This window comes from Pelodiscus sinensis, chromosome 1 (genome assembly GCF_052426305.1).
Source record: "Pelodiscus sinensis isolate ZL-2025 chromosome 1, ASM5242630v1, whole genome shotgun sequence".
Classification (NCBI taxonomy): domain Eukaryota; kingdom Metazoa; phylum Chordata; order Testudines; family Trionychidae; genus Pelodiscus; species Pelodiscus sinensis.
Genome location: NC_143052.1, coordinates 316,950,436 through 316,974,368, shown reverse-complemented (window position 1 = coordinate 316,974,368; position 23,933 = coordinate 316,950,436). Strand labels below are relative to the sequence as shown.

The window sequence follows — 23,933 nt, the reverse complement described above, 5'->3', positions numbered from 1 at the left end:
AATCGCACAAAGGTCTTTTGCAGCACCACAGGTTATTGGTCAAAAGAGGTCGGGAGGTGGTGATGAAAGAGCTATGACAACAGGCAGGTAAGAGGCATCTACTTCCATCTTTGAGAATCCAGTTTGCAGGTGGGTACTTTTTCTGCTGTGCTCTGTCCCCACTTTAGTCCTACTGGACACTGGGGTTTTGTTTGATGAACAGGGCGTGCGACAGTGTGTGAGAGAGACAGAGACTTTGTGACACAGATATTTTGTGTGTGTGTGTGTGTGTGTGTGTGTGTGTGTGTGTGTGTGTCAGCATGCTGGACTGGCTGGATTCGCCCGTGGGCCAGATTTTACTCACCCCTGCTTTTTAAAATGTCCAAATGAGGAGATAAATCAGTGGTGATTTGAATGAAATTTCTGCTCACTGTATCAGAGGGGTAGCCGTGTTAGTCTGAATCTGCAAAAGCGACGAGGAGTCCTGTGGCACCTTATAGACTAACTGAAGTGTAGGAGCATAAGCTTTCGTGGGCAAAGACCCACTTCGTCAGATGCATGTGACAGTGTGCTCACTGTGGACAGCGATAACCCCGCATGGCTATGGCTCAGAACCTGCGTAAAGTTGCCAGGTGTCCGGTTTTGAACCAGACAGTCCAATGTTTGAGCTTTCTGTTCAGTAAAAAAACCTGAGAAAATATAAATGTCCGGTATTTTCCAAATAAGATGTAATGTCGATTGTGATGTAATGTCAAGTATGTCCAGTATTTTTGGTGAAACCACCTGGCAACCCTAACTGGGGGCAGAGGCAGTTGTGTATGGCAGTACCCAGGGGTGGGGAACCTACCGCCTGGGGGCTGGATGTGCCCGCTGGCATGCCTGGTCTCCCCCCAGCATTGGCGAGCCTGTACTGATGCTGCAAGCCCCCCTCACTACCTCCCCCACCCCCGCGGGGCTGCGGACACAAAACCTGCTAGGCTGGGCGCCCCAAGGCTCCGGTGTGAGAGGGGAACGCGGGGAGCGTCTTTCACCTCAGTGAAGGATCCCCCCTTCTGCAGGAGGCGTGTGATCAGCATGGCCGCGGGCCCCCACAGCGCCGCACCAGGCTCGCACTTGGAAGGGACCAATAACGACCAGCCGGGGCCCACAAAAACGTTAATCCAGCCCCAACGGCCCCTCCAGTGTGGGCAGCCCATTCCCGGGGCGGCCTTGCGCTCGCGCGGCTCCCTGCGCCCCACCGGCGTGCCGGGGGCAGTGACCCACGCGGGCCGGAGCGCAGGCCGGTTGCCCGGCAACGAACGCGACGCCCTTGAGGCCTCGCGCCGCCGAGAGCCGGCACCGGGCTCACAGGAGGCTGCGTCACGGCCCCCATCCGCCAGGGCGGGGCCAGCTCGTGGGAGGGGGCGGGGCGAGGTGACGTGCTCTCCGTGCGCCCGGCCCGGCGGCAGCAGCAGTAGCTGTAGGGGTAAGCGCGGCGGCGCGTGCGGGCCCAGGCGGCGGCGGCATGGGCGGCTCGGGGCGGCGCGCGGGCGGGCGGGACCGGGACCCGGTGCGCAGCTTCGAGCGCTGGAAGAAGAAATACAGCAAGCGCAAGAGCCGGCTGCGGCTGGAGCGGAAGCAGCGGAAGCGGCCGGAGTGGCAGGTGGAGCGAGAGGGGATCGACCGGCTGGAGCAGCGCTACTCGGAGGTGAGGGGCCCCACCGCGCTGTGTCCGGGGCTGAGCGGTACAGCGGGGGCGGGAGCCAGGCTGCCCGCAGTGGGGCATTGCTCTTACCTGCTGCACCACTCAGGCAAGTCCGCTCCTCAGTATCCTCTCTAATTTTTCCATCCATGTGCAGAATACGTTTTGTTATACGCACCAAAGCATGTGTGGATGTGCAGCACCATGGGACACGCATGCTGCTGACTGTGGGCACTTGGTTCATTAGCTGGGTGGAATTTGACTCTTCTGGGTGCCCACCCAAGCACCTAGCTTAAAGGGAACACTGCCACTTCTCCAGAAGCCAGGGTTTTCTGACTGCAGCTTTTGTGGTCAGTTTCCTCCATTGCATTGAGGCTCCTTGGTGTAGAGCAGACAAGGAAGGGGTCTATCAGGGTGACAGGAGTGAAACATAGGATACCCCAGGTTGGGGTATGGGGAAAAAGTATGGGGGCCCTGGTAGAAGGGGTAAGAAACAGAGGGTCCCTATTAGTAGGACAGTTTAAGAAAAATCTAGAGAAATTCAGCTTAAGGTTTGATATTGTTTTATTAGCTATTTAGTATGAACAGTTAATTGCATGTCATGCCTTGGATTTTTTGACAAGTAGTATCTGGAATGCCTAAACCTTGATTGTATATCTTAGCTTTTCATTACAAATGGATGTTTCTGAAGAGCTTAGATGATGTTGTTTAAGATCTCAATTGAACTGCTACGGTACATACTAAAGGGGGTGAGGGCAATTAAATGGCCGTGGTTCACCAGGGTTAGCCCCTGGTGGGCTGCTGCTTCTGTGTTTACCTTCACCTTTACAAGTGTGGGTGATTGCAGCTCCCATTGGCCAGGAATGGCGATTCATGGCCAACAAGTGCTATGATCCCCCGTACTTGTGGACGCACAGGTAAATGTGGTGGTGTGTGGGCTTGCCAGTGGCTAACCCTGGTGAACTGGATCTGGAATGCAAGCTTCCTGGAGTCAGCCGCTGGTCAGTTTCAGCAGCAGCTGACTTGGGAATGCCTGGAGCAGAGCAGCTGGGGTGCTGCCAGGTTGGCCCAGTAGCACTGAGGAGCAACGCTACCGGACCAACCCGGCAGCACCCCAGCTGCTCTGCCCCCGGCGTCCCCAAGTCAGCTGCTGCTGAAACTGACCAGCGGCCGACTCCGGAAAGCCCGGGGCAGAGCAGCTCTGCCTCGGGCTTCCTGGAGTCAGCCTCTGGTAAGTTTCAGCGGCTGATTTGGGGATGCCTGGGACAGAGCAGCTGGGGTGCTACCAGATTGGTTCAGTAGCGCCGGCCCTTGGCGCTGCGGGACCAACCCGGCAGCACCCCAGCTGCTCTGCCCCAGGCGTCCCCAAGAGCAACTGGGGTGCTGCCAAGGGGCGGCGCTACCGGACCAACCCAACAGTACCCCAGCTGCTCTGCCGCAGGTGTCCCGATTCAGCTGCTGCTGAAACTGACCAGCAGCGGCTGAATCGGGGATGCCTGGGGCAGAGCTGGACTATCGGAAAGGGGGGCTATGAGGAGTTTGGGGTGGCATCCTCTCCCAACCCACTCCAGACCCCTCATAGCCCCCCTTTCCGATAGTCCGACATATTTGATAATCTGGCACCCCCTGGGACCTAAAGGTGCCAGATTATCGGAAGTTTACTGTAGTTGATGGAATTTCCCAAGATAAGCTGGGGACTCCCCAGCTGAACCTGGGCTCGACGTGGCATTTCCCCAGAACCTGGGATCAGCTGAGGATTTCATGCTCCACTTGGCATTTCAAAGTGGCAGTACTACACGGAGCCTGGGGTCAGCTGGGGACTCTTGAGCTGACTCTGGGTTTCACAGAAATGCTGCCAAGAGCCTGGGGTCGGCTAGGGAGTCCCCAACTGACCCCAAGCTCCATGTGGCACTACCGCTTTGAAATGCTGCAGCAGCGTTTCAAAGGTGCAGTGCCGCATGTAGCCTGGGGTCAACTCCGTGCGGTGCTCCTGCTTTGAAGTACCCTTTCTTCTCCCCCCCTCCCCCTTGCTGCCTCTATTTGATAGAGGTAGCAAGTGGGGCGGAATCGACTAGTCGACGAGTCCTTAACATCCTTAGCTGCATCTATATCAGAGGCAGCAAAGGGACTGAGGGGAAGCAAGAGCTGGTGCTGGCGGGAGCCGTCTTAAATGCCAGTTCCCCCCAGCACTGTTTCTACAGCATGGTGGGGTAGGGGCGGGTAAGGCAGAGGCATAGTGGTCAGGAACCTGGCTCAAGCCAGGGCTACTGAGTTCTGGCTTACTCTGCATCCCATACCAACTTCGCTACCACTCTGCAGTTTAAATGTAGTAAGAGCTGGGCTGCCTGCCTCTTATATAGGCAGCAGCATGGCCGGGAGTGAGTGGGCAGGTGGCATTGCAGAGATGGTGCTGGGGGGGAACCAGCTTTTAAGCCGGCTCCTTCCAGCACCAGCTCCTGCTTCCCCTTGCTGCCTCAGTATTAGAGGCAGCAAGTGGGGGAGGGGAACCATGTAACTCAAGCCTAAGCTTATTGGGCAGCTATCGGGTAGTTGACTGCTCGACTATTTGCTTACATCCCTAGCATTGATCCCTCTTACAAACTGCACGCATCAAGAAGGTGTGAAATTTGCATGCCTTATGTGGGGCCTCAGTGGCCTGACTAGAGCTTGTCCCCAAATATGGAAGTCACACTATGCCTATGTGTAGGTGGAAGATCTTTTACTGCCAGTTATCTGGTACATATTGATGACCACGTACCCCTAGAATTAACCCACTTAACAGTTCAACTATATTATCAGCATATTAAAATGATTTGATTTAAATCCCATGGTGTTCTTAAATATTAGTACTGATTAAATCCTTTTGTTTCAGATAAACCCAAATGAAATTGAAAGATTTTCAGATTTCCCATTGTCAAAGAAAACACTGAAAGGTAAGTATAGTATAGTTCTTAGAAAAGTATTTGAATAAAAAAGGCAATTTTTTTAAATCAGTTTTATTCATTGGCAGGTTAAAGAGTTTTTATTTTTAAATATCAAAGTGCTAAGATAATGTTTCTACCTGCAGTATTTTTCCTAATGGAAAAATGCATCAGATTCTAAGGCAAAAAGTAAGAATCTTTTTTTTTTTCTTTCCCAAATACTAGGTTTGCAAGAAGCCCAGTATCGCATGGTAACTGAAATACAGAGGCAGACGATAGGCTTGTCTTTGCAAGGTAAAGATGTTCTTGGAGCCGCAAAGACTGGATCAGGAAAAACCTTGGCTTTTATTATCCCAGTAAGTAATTTACCTTCTCATTAGAAGTTTGAGCTAAGTAAAAGTGGAGGTGTTAGACATTGAACAGTCTCCTTTGTTTATGGAGGCTAGTAGGAGACTTATAACTTGACTGTAATATTCACTTAAAGTTATGACACAGTAACTTGTGCATTGTTGTTCGAGATTTTGTAAGATGGTCTGAGTATATTTTTGTCTCTAGAAACGTTTTGACACTTGGAAATCTTATTCTGACATTTTTATTTAGGGTGAGGATCTTTTTTTAAAGTTTTTTGCTTATTAATCCTTTGCAGACAGAATTGTCCACTAAAATAATTTAAAACTGAATGTTTGTCCTTGATCAATTTTATCATTATTCCATACAATGTTCCCTCTAATCTTTTCCATCCATGTGTGGAACGAATTTTTAATGTGTGCCTCAGCATGTGCGAATGCGCACCACCATTAGAAACAAAAAACCTAGCTGTTGTTACTTGCACAAAATACTCTGTCTAGAGGCACCCACCCTTGCCTGTTTCTAGGTTGTAACCTTTCCAATATAGGTACCCATCCTTACCCTTCTGCTGGCTTAGACATAACCTTAGACTTTGAGGGGTCTTTTACAGCGAAAGAGCCTTACACGGTATTATCCTGCTTAATCTCTATTAACAATTAGGGCTGTTAATTAACACACGTTAACACCTGCGATTAACACAGGGCAGAATTAATGTGTTAAAACGAATGCGTTAATCGCAGGCGTTTGCATGGAGCCCAGGATTAGTTGTGCGGTGCTGTCCCTTTGAAACACTGCTGCAGCATTTCAAAGGGTCAGCTGCAGTCCCCAACTGACCCCTGGCTTTGTGCAGCGCTACGCCTTTGAAACGCACCGCGGCAGTGTTTTAAAGGGGCAGCCCTAGGATCAGCTGTGTGGTGCTGTCCCTTTGAAACGCCGCTGGGGCAATGCTGCATGGAGCCCAGGGTCAGCTGGGGATTCCAGCTGATCCCGGGCTCCCCGCCACGCTGCACCTTTGTAACGCTGCTGTGGCATTTCAAAGGGGCTGATCCCAGGTTCTTTACCTACAATACTTCAGTGAGGTAAACTGAAGTGGTTTTTTTTTTTTGTGTGTTTTTGGGTTTTTTTACAGTGTAAATGTTTGTAATAAAAAAAATATAAAGTGAGCACTATATACTTTGTATTCTGTGTTGTAATTGAAATCAATATACTTGAAGATGTATAAAACATCCAAAAATATTTGAATAGGTAGTATTCTTATTATTAACAGCAGGATTAACCGCGCAGTTAATCACGATTAATTCTTGTAATTGCTTGACAGCCCTATTAACAATAATCAAAACAGATGCACACATCAGGTAAACAGTGCTCACCACTCCCAATAAGACAGAAGAACTTGTCTTGATAGCCAGTCAAGTCCATCTGGGGGACTCCAGTCTCTGTGCAGTGTCATTGGCACAGGATTATGGTCTAGCAGCTCTGGTCTTGGAGCTGTGTCCTGGAGTTGGTTCCCAAAGAGTTTTCTTTTGGGCCCCAGATTATATAATGAAGCTTGAGTCCTGATTAGCTCTACCTTAACCAAATATTTTAGTATCATTTTAATAACCAATTGTAACCTACAGAATTACCTAACCAGTCAGACTCCACCACCAATTGTATGCTTTTATGTCCATGCATTAAAAGAGGTTGTAGAGGAGGGCCCTAGTTATAACTAGGACTAAGTGTCACAGAGGAAAAATCTGAAAAACAAATTTTGATCTTCGGTGTGTCTGTGGACAGTGCTATCATAGGGATATCACATCAGCTCTGGTGGAATCTTTTTGTTGTGCAGCTGAATGTAACAATTTGACAGTGTGAGAATTCGTTAATAATAGAAATGGACTTGCATTGTGGCAACAGTACCTTTTGTTGGAGTGCTCTGTTTCAACAGTGATACTGCCTTGTAGATGTGAACCCAGAAGTATTATAGTTGAATTATTTCATTTTTTTTGCTCTTATTTCCAGTACCCACAATTTTAGGGGAAGGAGGGTTACTATTGTATAGTTCTGTATTAAGGATATGGGCATGTAGCCATGTACATGATTAACCTGTGAGCCTGTGCTCATTGGTTAATCCTAACGGTTACATGCAGGGTCCTCCGGCCCTCACCATCACTGCCTCTGATACAGAGGCAGTTGGGGCTGGGTGTAGACAGGAGCCAGTGCTTGCAGGTAGCCGGTTAAAAAACTGGTTCTCTACAAGCACTGGCTCCTGCCTGCCCCATCACATATAAATGTGTAACCACTGTGGTTACACATTTACAAAAATAAATGCATTTTAACATCCCTACTTTGTACTTGAATCCCATTGTCATATAAACTGTACAGTCTTGACAGGATGGTGTTAAACAATTTTAAAATGTAACAAATCAAACATTTTAGTCTACAGATTGTCTCCCAATGCATTCCTGCTCAGTCTTTTCTCATATTCCATTATTTGGGAGCTTTGCTTTAGCAAATAGTCATAGTAGTATCATTTAGGTTTGAATTATAATTAAACTATAGCCCTCCCAAGTGCAATATGTGTATTGATGTAAATAAGTGCTGAGTTTATATTATCTGCCTTTAATTATTTCTTACCTTGGTCACTTATTACACAGTAGACAGTAGGGGTATCAATGGATAACTGATTAACCTGTGGGGGCTGGAGCAGCTCTCTGCCTGCTCTGGCCTGGCTGCTCATGCCCCTGCCTATGGCAGGAGTTGGGTGGGCTCCCACCCCCTTAATCAGTTAACTGGTTAAACAATATGTTTAACCAATTAAACAGGATTTTACATCTCTAGGGACGGATGGGTTTTGAAATGAAACTTGTAAATTTTTAGGCTTTGGAAAAGCTATATTGCCGACAATGGACATCAATGGATGGCTTGGGAGTTCTGATAATATCTCCTACGAGGGAACTGGCATACCAGACCTTTGAGGTTCTGCGTAAAGTGGGGAAGAATCATGACTTTTCAGCTGGCCTTATCATTGGTGGAAAGGTAAATTTTCATTTATTTGTTTTTGTATGGGAAATACAAATGATCAAGCATGGGGATAACAGGTATATGAACAGTTGGGAACCCCTTCACCACGGCAGAAGAGGAATTACTGGGAGCTTAGGGATGTAAATCCCGGGTAGGCAGTTTAACTTGTTAACCGTGGTGGAGAGGTACTCCCCCTCCCCACCCTGACAGCCTACAATGTGGTGGGCCCATCCAGGTTAGAGCAGACCTCTGCCTGCGGTGTGGTGCAGTTGGCCCAGTTGACCTGGAGCAGTCCTCCACCTGCTTACGGTGTGGGTGGGGGTCTGGCCAGGTTGGGCTGAGCACACCGTGGTGTGGGCAGGGGGTTGCTCTAGCCAAACTGACTCAGCCAGAGCATCCCCCACTGGTTACCCAGGTAAGCATGCCAATAAAGGGCATGCTTACTGGTTAACCTTTTACATTCCTACTGGGAATGACTACATGACTATTTCCCAGTGTTTTTCTCTGTTCTATTGCTTATGTCTTCTGTAACTTCATTATTGTGCCTTTTTAGGCAAGGTGACTGAATAGGATTCCCACGCCAAAACTTTCAGCACTATCCATTAACTTAAAAGTTATTCTAAGTGTGCTGCTCAGAATTCTGAGTGTGCTGCAGAGATGGCACTCTTACCTCTGCTAAAAATTACTGGTTTAAGATGGCTTGAATTTGCTTTGTCGTGGGCAATAATTTATAATGGGGGCCACTCCAAGAATTTAAGTGGCCAAGGGATACACTTTTCTATTATATTAATGGAGGAGATATAGGTCTGGGATGGAGGTTGGCCACAGAAGGGATCTTAGGATAACGGATTGGCAGGGCTTGACAAATCACTGAATCTACTTGCCCGTGGCGAGTAGATTTCAGCCGGTCACCCTGTTCACCAGCAGCACACACATGTGCAATGCAGGTCTTGTGCATGCGCAGTGCGGGGCTGGCGATAAGGTTTTTCTGCTGTTTGTCAAGCCCTGCGGATTGGGGTGCAGGAGGGAGTGTGGGATTTGGGAGAGAGTTTGGATTATGGAGGGGGTTGTGACCTGAGATAAGGGACTGGGGTACAGGAGAGGGTGCAGCGTCGGTGAGGAGGTTGTGACCTGGTGCAGGATGGGCTGCAGTGGTTTGGAATGTGACCGGGGTGAAGAGTCTGGGAGGGAATATGGGTGCAGGAGAAGACTCTGACCTGGAAGGGTCTGGGAAGGGGTTGTGACCTTGGGCAGGCATGAAGGAGGAGGTGTAGGTTCTGGGAGGAGTATGGGTGCAGGAACAGGGATGCAGAGGGTTTGGGTTATGTGTGGCAGGGTTGCAGGAGGGGCAGCAGAGGTTTTGGGGAGGGACGGCAGGGGTGCCTGATGCAGGCTCTGGCCAGGAAGCGCTTATCTGTGTGGCCCAGCAGGTTCCTAAGCGAGGGTTACTGCCTTCTATGACTCTGCATGTACATTCTACTGTGAACTGAATACTGCAAGCCCTGAGAGAGGAATGGGAGGGGTACTTCACATGGGGCCTGTCTTGCAAAGAAGGAGCTCCTATTGGCCAGAAACCAGCTAATGGGAGCTAAAGATTTTGCTGGGGGGCAAGGTCAGTGTAAGAAGCCTCTTTCTCCTCCCATGGGCTCTCAGCATTCATGGAGGCCTGCACTTGGTTTTTTGAATGCCGAGCTGAAGCGGGACAAGCATGGAGTGGGGGCCATGTGTGATCCTCTGAACATTGTGAGCCCAGGGGAAGGGGTAATTTGTATGCTGCCTGTCTTGTAAACAGGCAGCTCCCATTGGCAGGAAGCCGGCCAATGGGAGCTGTGAGATTGTGTTGGGGTGGGAGCAGCATGCAAATCTTCTCCCCATTCTCCACAGACTCACAGAATTTAGAGCAGCACACATGGCCCACTGAGCTAGCTGCTCTGAGGATATGTGGGGGTGGGGCAGGCAGGAAGCCTGGATGAGGATCCCACTAGGTGGCAGACTGGATTCAGTCTGTGGGCCATATTTTGCCCACCCCTGGATTTGGTTACCTTAGAGGTGTGTAATCAGAACTAACCTGTCTTTTAACTAATTTTCAGGATCTGAAACAAGAGGCCAACAAAATCCATCATTTAAATATACTTATTTGCACACCAGGTCGGCTTCTACAGCATATGGATGAAACTTCGTATTTCCATGCATCTGATCTCCAAATGTTGAGTAAGTTACAAATGTTTGAAAGCTATTTAAAAAACAAACCAACCTTTTTACTTAAGTGTTCCACTGTTATGATGTCCTTAGATTTTAAGAAGAGATTATCATGATTATCTTGTCTGACCACCTGCATATTGCAGGCCGCAGAACTTCATCTATCCACACGTCTAATGGATCCGTAAGCTCTGGATGAGTTATGGGAGTCATCTGATCATGATTTAAATTTTTTTAAAGACTTCAAGTTACAGAGAAACCGCCATTTATACTAGTTGAACCTTGGAAGTGATCCCTGTCCTATGCTGTAGCACAAGTTGAAAAACACCCTAGATCTCTGCTAATCTAATTTTGGAGGGGGGAAATTGCTTCCAAGCCTTTGATATGATTGGTTGGTGGTCAGATCCTGAGCTTGTGGGAAAGACCCATCAGCTAGACATCTAGGAAAGAATTATTTGTAGTAACTCAGATCTGTCTCCAGCTAGTGTTACATCACCATATGTTGGGGAATTTTGCTTGTAGTGGCAAATTGGTCATATGCCATTGTAGGCAACCTTATTGTACCTTCACCTCCATAAGTTTATCAAGCTCAGTCTTGAAGCCAGTTAGGTTTTTGTCCCCATTGCCTTGGAAGTGATAGAAAATATGCACAGCCTCTCCCCCCCGAGTTAAAAATCACATAAACTAAGTAATAATATAAACCAGAAATAAATGTATTAACAATAAAAAGGTGTATTTTAAGTAATTAAAGAAGTAGCAAACAGCTAAGTACATTACTAAGAAAATGATACAAAGCATGCAGTCTAAGGTAGATTACTTAAAAAAAAAACTGGTTACAACTAATAATTTCTTACCCTACACATTGTTTTTGGTAGAATCTTTCATAGGCTCTAGAGAATCTTTTTGGCTTGGTCCAGCAGTTCTTCCCACACCCTTTTAGTTACTGTCCTTTTGTTTCCAAGGGTTCTCAAGTATCACTTTGGGATGGGAAGGCAGAAGTAAATGAAGCTGAAGTCAATTGTTTTCCTTCCTTATTTTAGAATTTCCAAAATGCAGGAAGTCTTTGTTTGATTTCCCTCCATGCCCTGTGGAACAGTTCATCAGATCAAGGGGTTGGTTAGTATCAGGTGACTAGGTTGTCCATGAGTCAGTAGCATTATGGAATAGTCCTCAGAAAGGTCAAGCTTTTTCACAGTTTATTGTACTAGTTGATGGGCCATCAAACCCTGGCTTTTCCATTATAGACTCTGAAGCATCAGCAGTGGGAGTGACCCAAAGTAGCAAACATGAAACATGGATACACAGGTCAATATTTGTAATTTCATCTACAAAAATGATACATGTATATGAATGGGATAATAATATTCAGTAAATTATAACCTTTCCTATGACTTTACATGAGCTGTCTTATGTCTCATGTCCTATTCACATCATAATATTTTCATAAAGGATTTAGAATATTATGTCACACGTGGATTATCTTAGCAGCCTTTCTCTTTATCTGTTCCATTTTGAATTCATCTTTATTAAATATGGGAGGCCAAAATTGCCTGCAGTATTGCCAGTGAGGCCTCACCAGTGCTTTGTATAATGCTATTAACTAGGAATGCTAGATATCAGGTAACTGAATAGTTGTGTAAACCACACGAAATCTTTGTGGTTACATGACTATTTGATAGTTCCTGGATGCGGGGCTGGCAGCCAGTGCATGCTGGACCCACTCCTGGGATGCTCCCTGCCACCCCCCGCTGCTGCTTCTGTATCAGAGGCAGCAGCGCTGGGTGGCAGGCAGGAGCTGGTCCATGAGGGGAACCAGTTTAAAAACCAGCTCCTCATGCAGACCAGCTGCCTGACCCAGACTCCTGCCTCTGATCTAGCTGGCTCCCCACAGTACTGGTGCCTGCTTTCCCCCTTCCTTGCTGCCTCTGATACAGGGGCAGCAAGCTGGGCGGGGAATGTGAGTAGTGGACTCAACTACCTGAAAAGCCTAGGCTTATTGGGTAGTCGACTACTCGACTAGTCGCTTGCATCCCTACATTGAATATCTGTTCTCCAGTCAGGACGATTATTCCACCATGTTTGTTTTTCTTTTGTAATGGGTTGGTTTCATTTCCTACACTAGTAGTTCTGGTGCCTTCATTTTGTTACCCAGACTCCTTGCATTGGTGTACTAACTTCTTAGTTTTTGATGCTTGGCTTCACTCAGATTCCTCACCCGATCCTCTTCAGTCTTTGATCCACTTTTTTGTCTTGCCTCTCAACAGATTAGCTCTGGTGACATGCCTGTTTGTCTGTCTGTCTGTTAGTAAGGAGTTACCTATCATGTAGACCTGTGTTTCTTCACAATTGATGGTATTTCTCCAGTCTTCCTCCTGTTCTTTCTGTCTGTAAGTTCTCTTGTCTCTTATTCTTCCTTGTAATCTTCTGAGAGTTCAACTCTATCTTCCTGGGGCTGTGAACTTGGTATATTTCCTTGGGCTCTTCCCCTCTTCTTACAGAGGTTGCTGCTCTTCTAATCTCTCTTGCTTTCCCTCCTTCACTTGTAGCTTGCTTTTCACCTTCTTCGTTTTCCAACTTGGCAAACTTGTTCTTGAGCTCCTTTACCAGCTTTTCTTTTCCTTCATCTTGTTCTTGTAGCCACCTGCTTCCACTAGTCACTTTCCTCACCAAGCAGTGCCTCTCAGTTCTTCAATCCAGCTTATTTCCACCAATCTTGACTCTTTCCTTCAGCCTCCTCTCCCTTTCCTCCATCTGCTTGAATTCCCTTCAGAGCTCAGACTGAGTTTTCACCTGCATCTCCAAATCTTGGATCTTCCTTTCTATCAACTCTGTCAGATGGCACTTCATACAGACAAAGCTCTTTGCAGGTACTTGTTCCAGGGTCGCATACATGTCGGAGTATCCACACCCAGTCATCTTCATTGTCTTTTCTGTTCCTTGGTCACTACCATTGCTGCCTCTGTATCTTTCATAGCCTTCCTGCCTACTGTCCTGTCAACGGTCAGGGCAGTGTGTGTGTGGAGGGTGGAGGAGGAGGGAAGGGATGGAGAGATTGATTGATTTATTTAACATCCGTAACTTTACTGCTAGGACCGCGGTCCCGTTGCAGAGGGCAGCCAACAGGCTGACAGACGCCCCGAATTTATAGGAAGAGCTTATTACATCTCAGATTTTAGCTGCTAGGATACAGAATCCCTTCGCAGCGGGCAGTCTAGGGAAGACTGAGAGATGCCCCAACGGATCTGTCACCTGGGAGTGACATGATCCAAAACGCCCAAGCTCTTCCTATACCTGTCCCTTATGACCGGCTGAAGTTCTTTTAAATTGTGCTTGGTTCTGTTACAGCAACTGAAGGAGTCAGGTTAAAGCTTAAACAGTTACTATTTTATTGTTACAGGATAAACTTAGCTGCTAAATGCTACTACTGAGTTACAGATAACACTTTTACAGATAACACAGCCACTACAAAGAACAGGACAGAAATTACACTAATAAGTCACTTATAGGTACCATGAAACCCTTTTGGTTCTCTGAGCTCTTATTAAATGCATGCAAAATAGACACCTAGCAGGTATATATTCTCACCCCTGCATTCCAGACTTGGCGTGGCCAGGGTCTTTCTCTCAATATCTCGGGAAGAAGTAGGGCGAGGTTGGGCATCCCACAGATCTCGGGAGACAATCAGTACCTGCCAGCAGGTGTAGATGATTGGAGCTCAAATGGGGTGGGTTACTAAACCCCTCTTTATACCCCTTGGGTCACGTAGGCTTCTTCCTGGTCTCAAGTGGCCAATTAGGAAAAATGGCTTTGAACGCCAAGTTTCCCACGCAGCGTGCAAAGCATAATTCACACCTGGGAAAATGCAGACAATGGGCACCTCTGGTATGTGATGGGCGAAGATCCCTCTCCTGGGACAGTGCAGGCGTGTCAATTACTGGTACTAGCCATCAGGGTGGCGGGAGGCCCTGAGTCGTCAGCTAGCCCATTTACTGTCTGGTTTCTGTTTATGGTAGAGTCAGGGACAGGCAGCACACATGCGTTTCCAGGGCATCAAAGGCTGACTGCCTTTCTCTTGCTCTCTGGGGAAACGGGGGGCGGAAACCAAGATGGGGTTCATGTGTGGCTACAAGCATCCACACCCTGTCATCTTCATTGTCTCTTCTGTTCCTTGGTCACTACCACTGCTGCCTCTGTATCTTTCATAGCCTTCCTGCCTACTGTCCTGTCAAGAAAGACAAAACAAATAAACTGCAAACAGCAAAACAAAACCAGAACACTACCACTCACCCTCTAAACCCCTCTTACAAACTCAGTTCTCCTGTTTGACAGTTCTTTTGTCTGCTCTAGTTCCAGTACTGCTGCTGCTCCTTGGCTGCTACTTAGTCAATGGAGAACAGGTGAAATACAAGTGATTTTTGGCTCTGTACAGATAAAGCTTTTTCTCTTTCACATGCTAAGCAACTGTTGAACACAGCTCCCTCTAGCACAGATGCTCGATTTCAGTAGTGGTCACAGATAGCAGGGCTAGCAGAGAGTTAGCGAGCCTGGCATCCTGTGGTGTCCTGTATACCAATTTCAGCTTACTACAAGGTTAGCTGCTTACACGTGATTGGTAGCACTGGCTTGGGGAACTTATAGTTTTCGTTATTTTCTTGATTGCTTTTGGAAGCTGTTGGTGGCAGGGCAGAGTTCATTATCCTGCTGTTAGCAAGAGTTCCTTTCTGTAATCAGTTACGTAGCTGACTTGCAGACCTGCAATATAACTGACAAATTACCCAATACTAAACACATTATACTAAATACATTTCATACTGGACAAGTTAGAGATTGACTATCCACAGAACTGTATTTAGCATTGGCCCTTGCCTTAGCCTTTGCACCCCCCTTCCGTATGTGTATATGGCAACTAGATGCAGGGGTAAATTGGTTGACCTGACTACTCAGACTGCAGTTTCACCTTATGTCCAGCTTTCTTCATTTCAATAAGCAGCCCCCTTTTTTTTTTTTTTTTTTTTTTTTTTTTTTTTTGGGGGGGGGGGGGTTAGGAAACAATATGTATGCAAACTGGTGGATTGCTTACTTGAAATCCTGATCTTCTGCATATGAAATTGAGAGATGTAGCTGAGGGCTTTTATAGTAACATTCCTACATTGAATGGAATATTAATTCTGAAGAAAAATCAGTTAAAGATGTGGTTTATAAAAGTCCTGGTCTAAAAGTTTGTTACTTGTAACATAGTTTTACAGGTACAAAAACTTCAAATTGAGACTTTTTAATTTCAGGATTAGAATTGAAAAGAATTTAAAAATCCTGTTCTCCTAAACCTGTTTTCTCATTCTAGTTCTTGATGAAGCTGACAGAATCTTGGATATGGGCTTTGCAGATACTATGAATGCAATTATAGAAAATCTTCCTAAGAAACGCCAGACGTTGCTTTTTTCAGCGACTCAAACCAAATCAGTGAAGGATCTTGCACGACTGAGTTTAAAAGATCCAGAATATGTTTGGGTTCATGAAAAAGCAAAATTCAGGTAAGTAGTGGTTAGTTTGGGTGTTTGTTTAGAGATGTAAAATTCCATTTAATTGGTTAACCAAGTAAAGAAGAGGGTAGGTGCAGGGGCCCCCTGCTATGGACAAGGCCTGCTCTGGCCATCTGGACTGTGACTGTGGTGAGCCCCAGGGCTGGAGCAGCCTCTTGCCTGTCATGGGTGGGGAGCTGCTGCAGTCCCTACCGGTTAACTATACAAATCCGAAAGTGCTTATACTAGAGAAAGAAAGTGATAACTGCACTTTTCTTAACTTCTTTCCCAGCGCATCTGGGAAGTGGGATGATGTCATAATGTTAATTCCCCCCCATTCAAACACTGGTTCATGATGCTTTATTTTGAAAGCAAGCAGCTGAAGTATATTGTATTAGTAGTTATGGTTCACTTATAGTTTAATGAACGTGTCTTAGCTTAACTTTGTAAATATAACTAGATGTAAAAGGGTGCATGTATGTACTGTCACTTATGTTCTGGAAGAGGGGAAAAAAGCAGAGCAAACCCAGTGGAGAAAATGGTGTTTAATAAAACTTTGAACTTCTTTAGGCTATTTTCTCTGAGGATCTGAAATTACTTTACAAACATGAATGTTTAATGGAACTACTAGAAATTAAAAATTCCTGTTTCATGGGAAATTACAGTGTTTCAGATTTTGGTTTTGTTCTGAATTGGAATGAAAATGGATATTTTCAAATTTTCAGTGATAAGGAAATTCTAAAAAAATTGATTTCCCTGACCCAAAAATCTAATTTTCTTTTTGAAATTTTTTTCATTTTTATATTTGTGTTTTGTTTCCAACATCATTAAGGATGGGTGCTACTAACTACAGATGGGAGCATCTTACTTTCTAGATTAGTCTCTCTATTATGAAACAGTTTGACATCTTGATCTAGAAAATCAATAATCATTATACAAAGTAGAGGACCAACTGTTTTTTCAATGTACTAGAAAAATGATTCCAGACTAATGGAAGGATATTGACAATAGCTGCTCTTAGAATTAGTACTCTATTGCTTATTTTTATTTTAATGTCAGTGCCAGATGGTCGTTAGAACAAAAATGGGAGATTCTTTGATCTAGAAAATAAGAAAAAGTGTTTGTCTATATTAAGTAGCAGCTGCCATTTTTAATACTTGAAAAATAAAATAAAAAAGAAATGAATAGACTTTTTTGACTGCTGTGTCATGATGTGTTGATAATTCCACTAATGACCGGACTTGAAATGGCATATGTAGTATTACCACTGATGACCTAAAATAATGTAGAAATACAAAACAAAATGCATTCAATTTTAAAGCTGTGTTCTGAAATGAAGCTTTGACAATTTCCAATAAGAAAACCTTTTCCCTTAGGAAAAAATGTTCTTTCACAGCATTTTTATTCAAAATTGATACAAAGATGTAACTAAATCTAATTTAATTGTAATGGCATATTCCCATGGGGAACTGTTCCAGCAAACATTTTGTGACCAGTTTGAATGCTTACATCTATTGGGTTCCCTGTGATGTATAAAAATACCTATCTACTTTACAAAGCACACTGAAGTAATGACTTGCCTAAGATTACACATTGTCAGAGTGGAGAATAGAACTCAAGTTCTGACTCCGAGTCCACTACTCTTAATACTTCAACCAGCTTCTTAATTCCTTATTTCACATACACTTGTGACAGTATTACCTAAAGGATCTTGAATAATTGGAAATGGTTGACAATGTAAATTGTGTTTCTATCCCCTTTTTGTATGGTGGAAAAGAAGAAAAAGACATAACTAAATATAAAGCTATGTTAGTTTGTAAGTTGGTATGGCTATTTGTATGCTCAGTTCATTTTCCTGTTGAAATGGAATGTCTATATTATAATGCTGCTTCGAGTTTTTGAAATATTTCAGTAGCTGCAGTTAGACTACAACCTGAAGCAAAAATAAATGGAAAGCATTAGTTTGGTTTTAAAATTATAATCTTAGCAGGCAACATTACATCAGTTAGTGAAAAACAATTTTCTGCAAGAGATTTACAAAATGGCAGCTACTGTAGCATTTCTTAGAGCTCTACAAGCTGAATAAAAATCACAACAGAGCATTGCGGTTTCATCCTCACAAATGGCTTCTTCAAGTTGCATTTAATTTCAGTTTGGTTGATCTGGAGTGGGAGGTAGAAATCATCAAAGCAGCATTTTAAAGTGTGCTAAGAACTAATCTTTCATAGGCTATTCTCTTTTGTCGTTTAAAGACCTGAGAAGTAATTCAAGATGACAATTTAGACCCTTGCAGAGATGCTCTACATGCCACAGTGCAGTCAGTTGAAAATGTATCATCTTATACATTTAGACTCTGCTTTGACATTGCCCTAAGCATAAATGATGCTTTAATAGGACTAGAAAGAAAAGTTTGTATTTTAGGTCATGGCAGTTTGAATGCCACTATTTAGACACAGGCATTTTTTGATAGATTTTGACTTAATAGTCATCTGGATTTAAAAAGTAGCTTAAATTGTGATGCTATTATGGGTTGGACTTTCCTGGTCTGACACTGTCAGGACCTGCCCAGTCCAGAATGAGAGAATTTGCTAGACCAGAGGAGGTCTCTTGCCACTGGCCTCCAAGCCCATCACCTGCTACTGGTAGGCTGCCTCAGCAGGCAACCCTGCCTCACCCCCAGCTTGGGTGGGCTACTGGCCCACCTGCTTCCGGCTCCCTGGGCAGCACAGGCTCTGTGCACCGTGGGGCAGCTATGGGACCCTTGCCCTGTCCTCCAGGGGGCTGCCATGATGCCCTGGCTCCAAGTTCCAGTAGGATGCTGAGAAGCTCTGGTCTTGGGATGCTGCGGGGCTGACTCCGGCCCTGCATGTCTGGGGCCACAATGCCCCGGCCCCATGTGTCCAGGGGCGTGTGTGACAGATACTGGCCCCATGCTGCTGCGGGGCTCCATCCTCAGCCTGTCTCTTGCTGCCTCCAGCTGAGCTGCTGACCTTCTTGCCCCAGCCAACTGGCCTTCCTGCCCTTATGCTCCCGGGCTCTATGGTCTAGGATAGGGATGTAAGCAACTACTTGAGTAGTTGACTACCCAATAAGCCTAGGTTTATCAGGTAGTCGAGTTACTATTTAATTACTCGCTCTTCACCCCACCCCTTGCTGCCTTGGATACAGAGGCAGCAAAAGGAGTGGGAAAGCAGGAGCCTATGCTGGGGAAAGTTGGCTTAAAAGCTGTTTTCTTCCCATCCAGTACTGTCTCTGCATGGTGGGGATGCAGGGGAGGCAGAGGCATAGCGGTCCAAGACTCTACTCAAGCTGGGACTGCTCAGTCCTGGCTTTCTCCAGTTCCTGGACCTATCCCTGCTGCGGTTCTGCCTTTACTAAATGTAGTAAGAGTTGGGCTGCTCTTGCTACATTTAAAAGGCAGAGGCGCAGCAGTCTGGGACCCAGTGCAAGCCAAGAATGCTCAGTCCTGGCTCGTGCCAGCTCCAGGAGCTACCCCTGCTGCAGCTCTGCAGAGTACCTCTCCTTGTCGTCTAATTGTACAGTTGATTGTACAAATTGTATTGACTACACAATTAGCCAGATACCTGCTCCTTAACAACCTTAGTCCAGGAGCATCTGTGGTCCTGCTGTATGATGGATGTTGCCGGACCAGAGAGTGCCTGTTTTTGGAGGTACAAGCTGTAATAGGAAAATCATATCTTCAAAATGCACGAGTTTTAATTCCAGGCATGCATCTGAAAATAGGGAAGAAAGCATTCTCAGCATAATGAACACGAAGGCAGTAAAACATTAACTTTAAATTTCTGATGGATGCAAACAGTGATAAATCTGTAGATAATCTGTGGGTGTGGCTCTTCTGGTTTTCTTATTTAACTGATATGAGCAGTGTCATATTTGACCTTTATTTTTCAGTACCCCGGCAACTTTGGACCAGAATTATACTGTTTGTGAGCTGCAGCAAAAGATAAACATGTTGTATTCCTTCCTGAGAAGTCATTTAAAGAAGAAGAGCATTGTGTTTTTTTCAAGTTGTAAAGAGGTACAACTCCTATTTGTCTCCTAATAGTGACTTTTTTTTTTGATGTAATCAAGTATGGTGGAGTGAAATTAATGACTTTGAAATCTACAAAAAAGACTTAATTTTTGCACTCACATTTTGCCATTAACATGTGTTTAAAAATAGATGGTAAAAGTTGTTTCAGTAAGAATAGGTTGTTTTTTTTTTTTTTTAACTGGTGTGGATAGGCTGAAAATATGAAATAAGAGTAAGAAGTTGAGATTATGGAAGACTTTCTTTATGGTCATATGACTTGATCCTGAAAACACGTATGGAAGTAAATTTATTCCCACACACAGTTCATTGAAGTTACTGGTGTGTAAGTATCTTGCACAAGGATGCCAGAGATATTTAATAATTTGACTATTGCTTATATAGCAGCCTTGCAGATTATCTTAGTTGAAAATGTTTATTGATATATTTGTTTTTCAAGTCTTTAGATGGGTTGTAAAAATCCATTCCTGCTCTTTCACTGATGCAGGCACGTGTGAATATCCATGTTGCCACATTGCTGACTTCAGTATGGAGAGAAGAAACAATTTTTTTATAGAAATTATTTCCATTATTGAGTAAGGAAATATATTCTTTAATAATACTCTTGGCAGTTACAAAAAATCATGCATTGTTGTGCACTATAATAAGCAGTCAGCAAATGTCTTGGTGGAAGTATTAAAATTAGGTGGTTGTGGATTTACCTTGATTTTCAGTCTTGGTGTCTGTCTGTGCAACGAAGTGCTTGTGAGAGCAGTTACTCTAGTGAGATCTGCTCCAGTGCATACAGCATTTTGTCTTGGCGAGTCAGAAGTGTATCTCCACAACCCGCACCCCCCAGCTCTTTGCAAGACCTGGCACGCTCTTAACCAGGTATTGCCATACTCCACATAGCAGGAAGCGTCTTCCTAATAAAATGAACTTCTTGTCTCAGTGTTAGGCAGCAGAATGATAATCTCTCTCCACTTAGATAATTACCACTATCACAGTGAGATATCACGTTCATGTCTTCTCTTTGACTTGTTTGTTGATCAACAGGTTCAGTATTTGTTCAGAGTGTTCTGTAGGCTCCGCCCTGGCATATCTGTACTGGCCCTCTATGGCAAACAAAAACAGATGAAAAGAATGGAGGTCTATAATGACTTTGTTCGCAAGAAATCGGCAGTGCTCTTTGCTACAGATATTGCAGCTCGAGGGCTGGGTAAGTAACCTTCAATGCAATAATGTATCTATAGAGCGGTGTTCCAAACCTGGTCACTTCTTAGCATTGAAAGAAGCCATGCAGCCTGTAAGAAACTGGGCTTTAAAAAGGATTTAAAAAATAAGCCTACATTTAGTTTGTCTCTTCATCTAAAGTTAATCATGATGTCCCAAAAAGCAAAATAATTAAAATACTTTCTCCTCAACACAATCTTTCTCTTTAGTATTTAGTTTATTCCTGTTTGTTTTTGTAAAATCTATGTATTGAGCATTCTTGTTGTCAAGGCTGTTTCACACACTTGCACTTTGAGTGCAGAAGGTGGGGGCCCACAAGAGACTTTAAAAATACTTTGCCTTTATAGGCTTCTGCTTAAAAATTCCCCCAAATCACAGATTCTCTGACCGTATGTGGTATACTGTTGCACCCTTTTCCCAAACCCAGGAAGACTCACTTGGCAATTTCTTCCTGTGGGGGACCCCAAGCTCTTTACCCTCTTTCAGGAGAGAGCTTGAAAATTTCTAATAGCTGTAGTTTCTAATAGATGACCCCTCAGTCTTAAGCACGTGGATATAGATCCTCCTGCCTTGTAGGACACAGGAATTGCATTAAAAAGGTGTGTGTGTTTTTTAATTAACAAAACAAAAAAAGAACTACAGTAAAACTCCAGTTGTCCGGCATCCAGTGGTCTGGCACTCCTGATAGTCCGGCACCACCTGGAACCCGGAAGTGCTTCGGGCAGCCGGATAATTGGAGCTGCTCTGCCCTGGGCTTCCCGGAGTCAGCTACTAGTCAGTTTCAGCAGCAGCTGACTTGGGGACGCCTGGGGCAGAGCAACTGGGGTGCTGCCGGATTGGTCCCACAGTGCCGCACCCTCATCCCCCCACCCAAGACCCCTCATAGCCCCCCCTTCTGATAGTCGGGCATATTTGATAATCCGGTACCCCTTGGGTCCTAAAGGTGCCGGATTATCGGAAGTTTACTGTATTTGGTAAAGCATACTTGGTTGCCAGGTGTTACAGAGCAACCGAGGGGGGGAGGGGGGGGAACAGATTAAAACACAGAGAATTGCTTCCCTGGGATTCACCTTCAGTTACAGTGTACAAAGTGGTGGGGGGAATGGGACACATGGACTCAGCAAAGAGTTCACAATCCAGAAATAAAAAAAAAAAACCTGGTTGTGTCTAATTACACATTCCCTGTCTGCTCACATTTCTTGATCTCAACTCCATCCTCTGTAGACATGAATATTGCTGGACATTCTGTCTCTGACTCTCAGGGTTCATTTAATCTTTCCCCAGCTTTTTCCTCTCTAAAACCACACAAAGAATTGCAGCAGGCACATGGCTGCTTTCAATTCAAATCTCTCACCAGCCTCTTTGGCTCTCATTTCCTGGATACCCAGTGTTCTGGGTTTAACCCTTTAGTTACTGAATGCTAGGATGCCTAGAAAAGGTTAGTGATAGAAATGTAGCTGTGTTAGTCTGGGGTAGCTGAAGCAAAATGCAGGACAATGTAGCACTTTAAAGACTAACAAGATGGTTTATTAGATGATGAGCTTTCGTGGGCCAGACCCACTTCCTCAGATCAAATAGTGGAAGAAAATAGTCACAACCATATATACCAAAGGATACACTTTAAAAAAAATGAACACACATGAAAAGGACAAATCACATTTCAGAACAGGAGGGGGATGTGGGGGGGGGGGGGGGGGAGGAAGGAAGGTAAGTGTCTGTGAATTGATGATATTAGAGGTGGGGAGAGTGGGATGTTTGTGAGTTAATGGTATTAGAGGTGATAATTGGGGATAATCTATGCTATCATGTGCCGAAAGTGTCCGTCTGCTATGTACATTGGACAAACATCTCAGACACTTCGGCAAAGGATTAATGCCCACAAAACAGATATCAGACAAGATCACAAAGAGAAAACAGTTTCTTGCCATTTTAACCAGAAAGGACACTCTCTCAATGACTTAACCACCTGCATTCTGCTACAAAGACCTTTTACATCTGCACTTGAAAGGGAATCCTCTGAACTGTCATTCATGTTAAAATTCGACACTCTCCAAAAAGGAATGAACAAACACTTGAACTATCTTACCCATATCAAGATAGCTTCCCCAATTATCACCTCTAATACCATTAACTCACAAACATCCCACTCTCCCTACCTCTAATATCAATTCACAGACACTTACCTTCCTTCCTCCCCCCCGCATCCCCCTCCTGTTCTGAAATGTGATTTGTCCTTTTCATGTGTTCATTTTTTTAATTGTATCCTTTGGTATATATGGTTGTGACTATTTTCTTTCACTCTTTGATCTGAATGATGTCCTATATGCTATATTCTAGCATATAGGACATCCCCTTCCTGTTATCTATTTCCTTTGCACAAGTTCCCAATTGCTGGAATAGCTGGACGGTCTACGGGTTTGAAGCTGTGTGGTTCTCTGTTCAACATATCAGTGGTAAACAGCATTACAAGTGTGATGGATGGGAGAGGTACTAACCTTTTCTAAAGCAAAAATAGTGAAAGAAAATAGTCACAACCATATATACCAAAGGATACAATTAAAAAAAATGAACACATATGAAAAGGACAAATCAAATTTCAGTACAGAAGGGAGTTGGGGGGGGAGGTGAATGTGTGTGGGCTAATGATATTTTAGGTGATAATTAGGGAAGCTATCTTTCTAATGGGTAAGATAACTAGATCCTTTGTTTAGACTCAGATGTAAAGTGTCAAATTTTAGCATGAATGACAGTTCAGAGGATTCCCTTTCAAGAGCAGATTTAAAAGATACTGGAACAGGACACTAAACTCCAAGAAGCTCTGGGAGACAGACCCATAGTCTCCTATAGACAACCACCTAACCTCAAGATGATTCTTACCAACAACCACAGGACATACCACACTAATACCAACCCTGGTACTTTCCCTTGCAACAAACCCCGCTGCCAGCTTTGTCCACATATTCACTCTGCTGACACCATTATTGGACCTAACCAAGTGAGTTATAAGATCAAGAATACAT

At 44.7% G+C, this 23,933-nt stretch overlaps 1 protein-coding gene across 1 annotated transcript in view; it reads left to right on the top strand.

Moving 5' to 3' along the window:
• Positions 1 to 1,416: 1,416 nt before the first annotated feature.
• Positions 1,417 to 23,933, top strand: part of DDX10 (DEAD-box helicase 10) — a 294,078-nt gene continuing 271,561 nt past the window's right edge. Inside the window, exons 1-8 of the mRNA XM_089775640.1 lie at positions 1,417 to 1,666; positions 4,533 to 4,593; positions 4,807 to 4,937; positions 7,789 to 7,947; positions 10,023 to 10,143; positions 15,473 to 15,662; positions 19,563 to 19,689; positions 20,737 to 20,899. Coding sequence (XP_089631766.1) covers positions 1,484 to 1,666; positions 4,533 to 4,593; positions 4,807 to 4,937; positions 7,789 to 7,947; positions 10,023 to 10,143; positions 15,473 to 15,662; positions 19,563 to 19,689; positions 20,737 to 20,899 — 1,135 coding nt within the window. The 5' untranslated portion in view covers positions 1,417 to 1,483. The remainder of the gene's footprint in view (positions 1,667 to 4,532; positions 4,594 to 4,806; positions 4,938 to 7,788; positions 7,948 to 10,022; positions 10,144 to 15,472; positions 15,663 to 19,562; positions 19,690 to 20,736; positions 20,900 to 23,933) is intronic.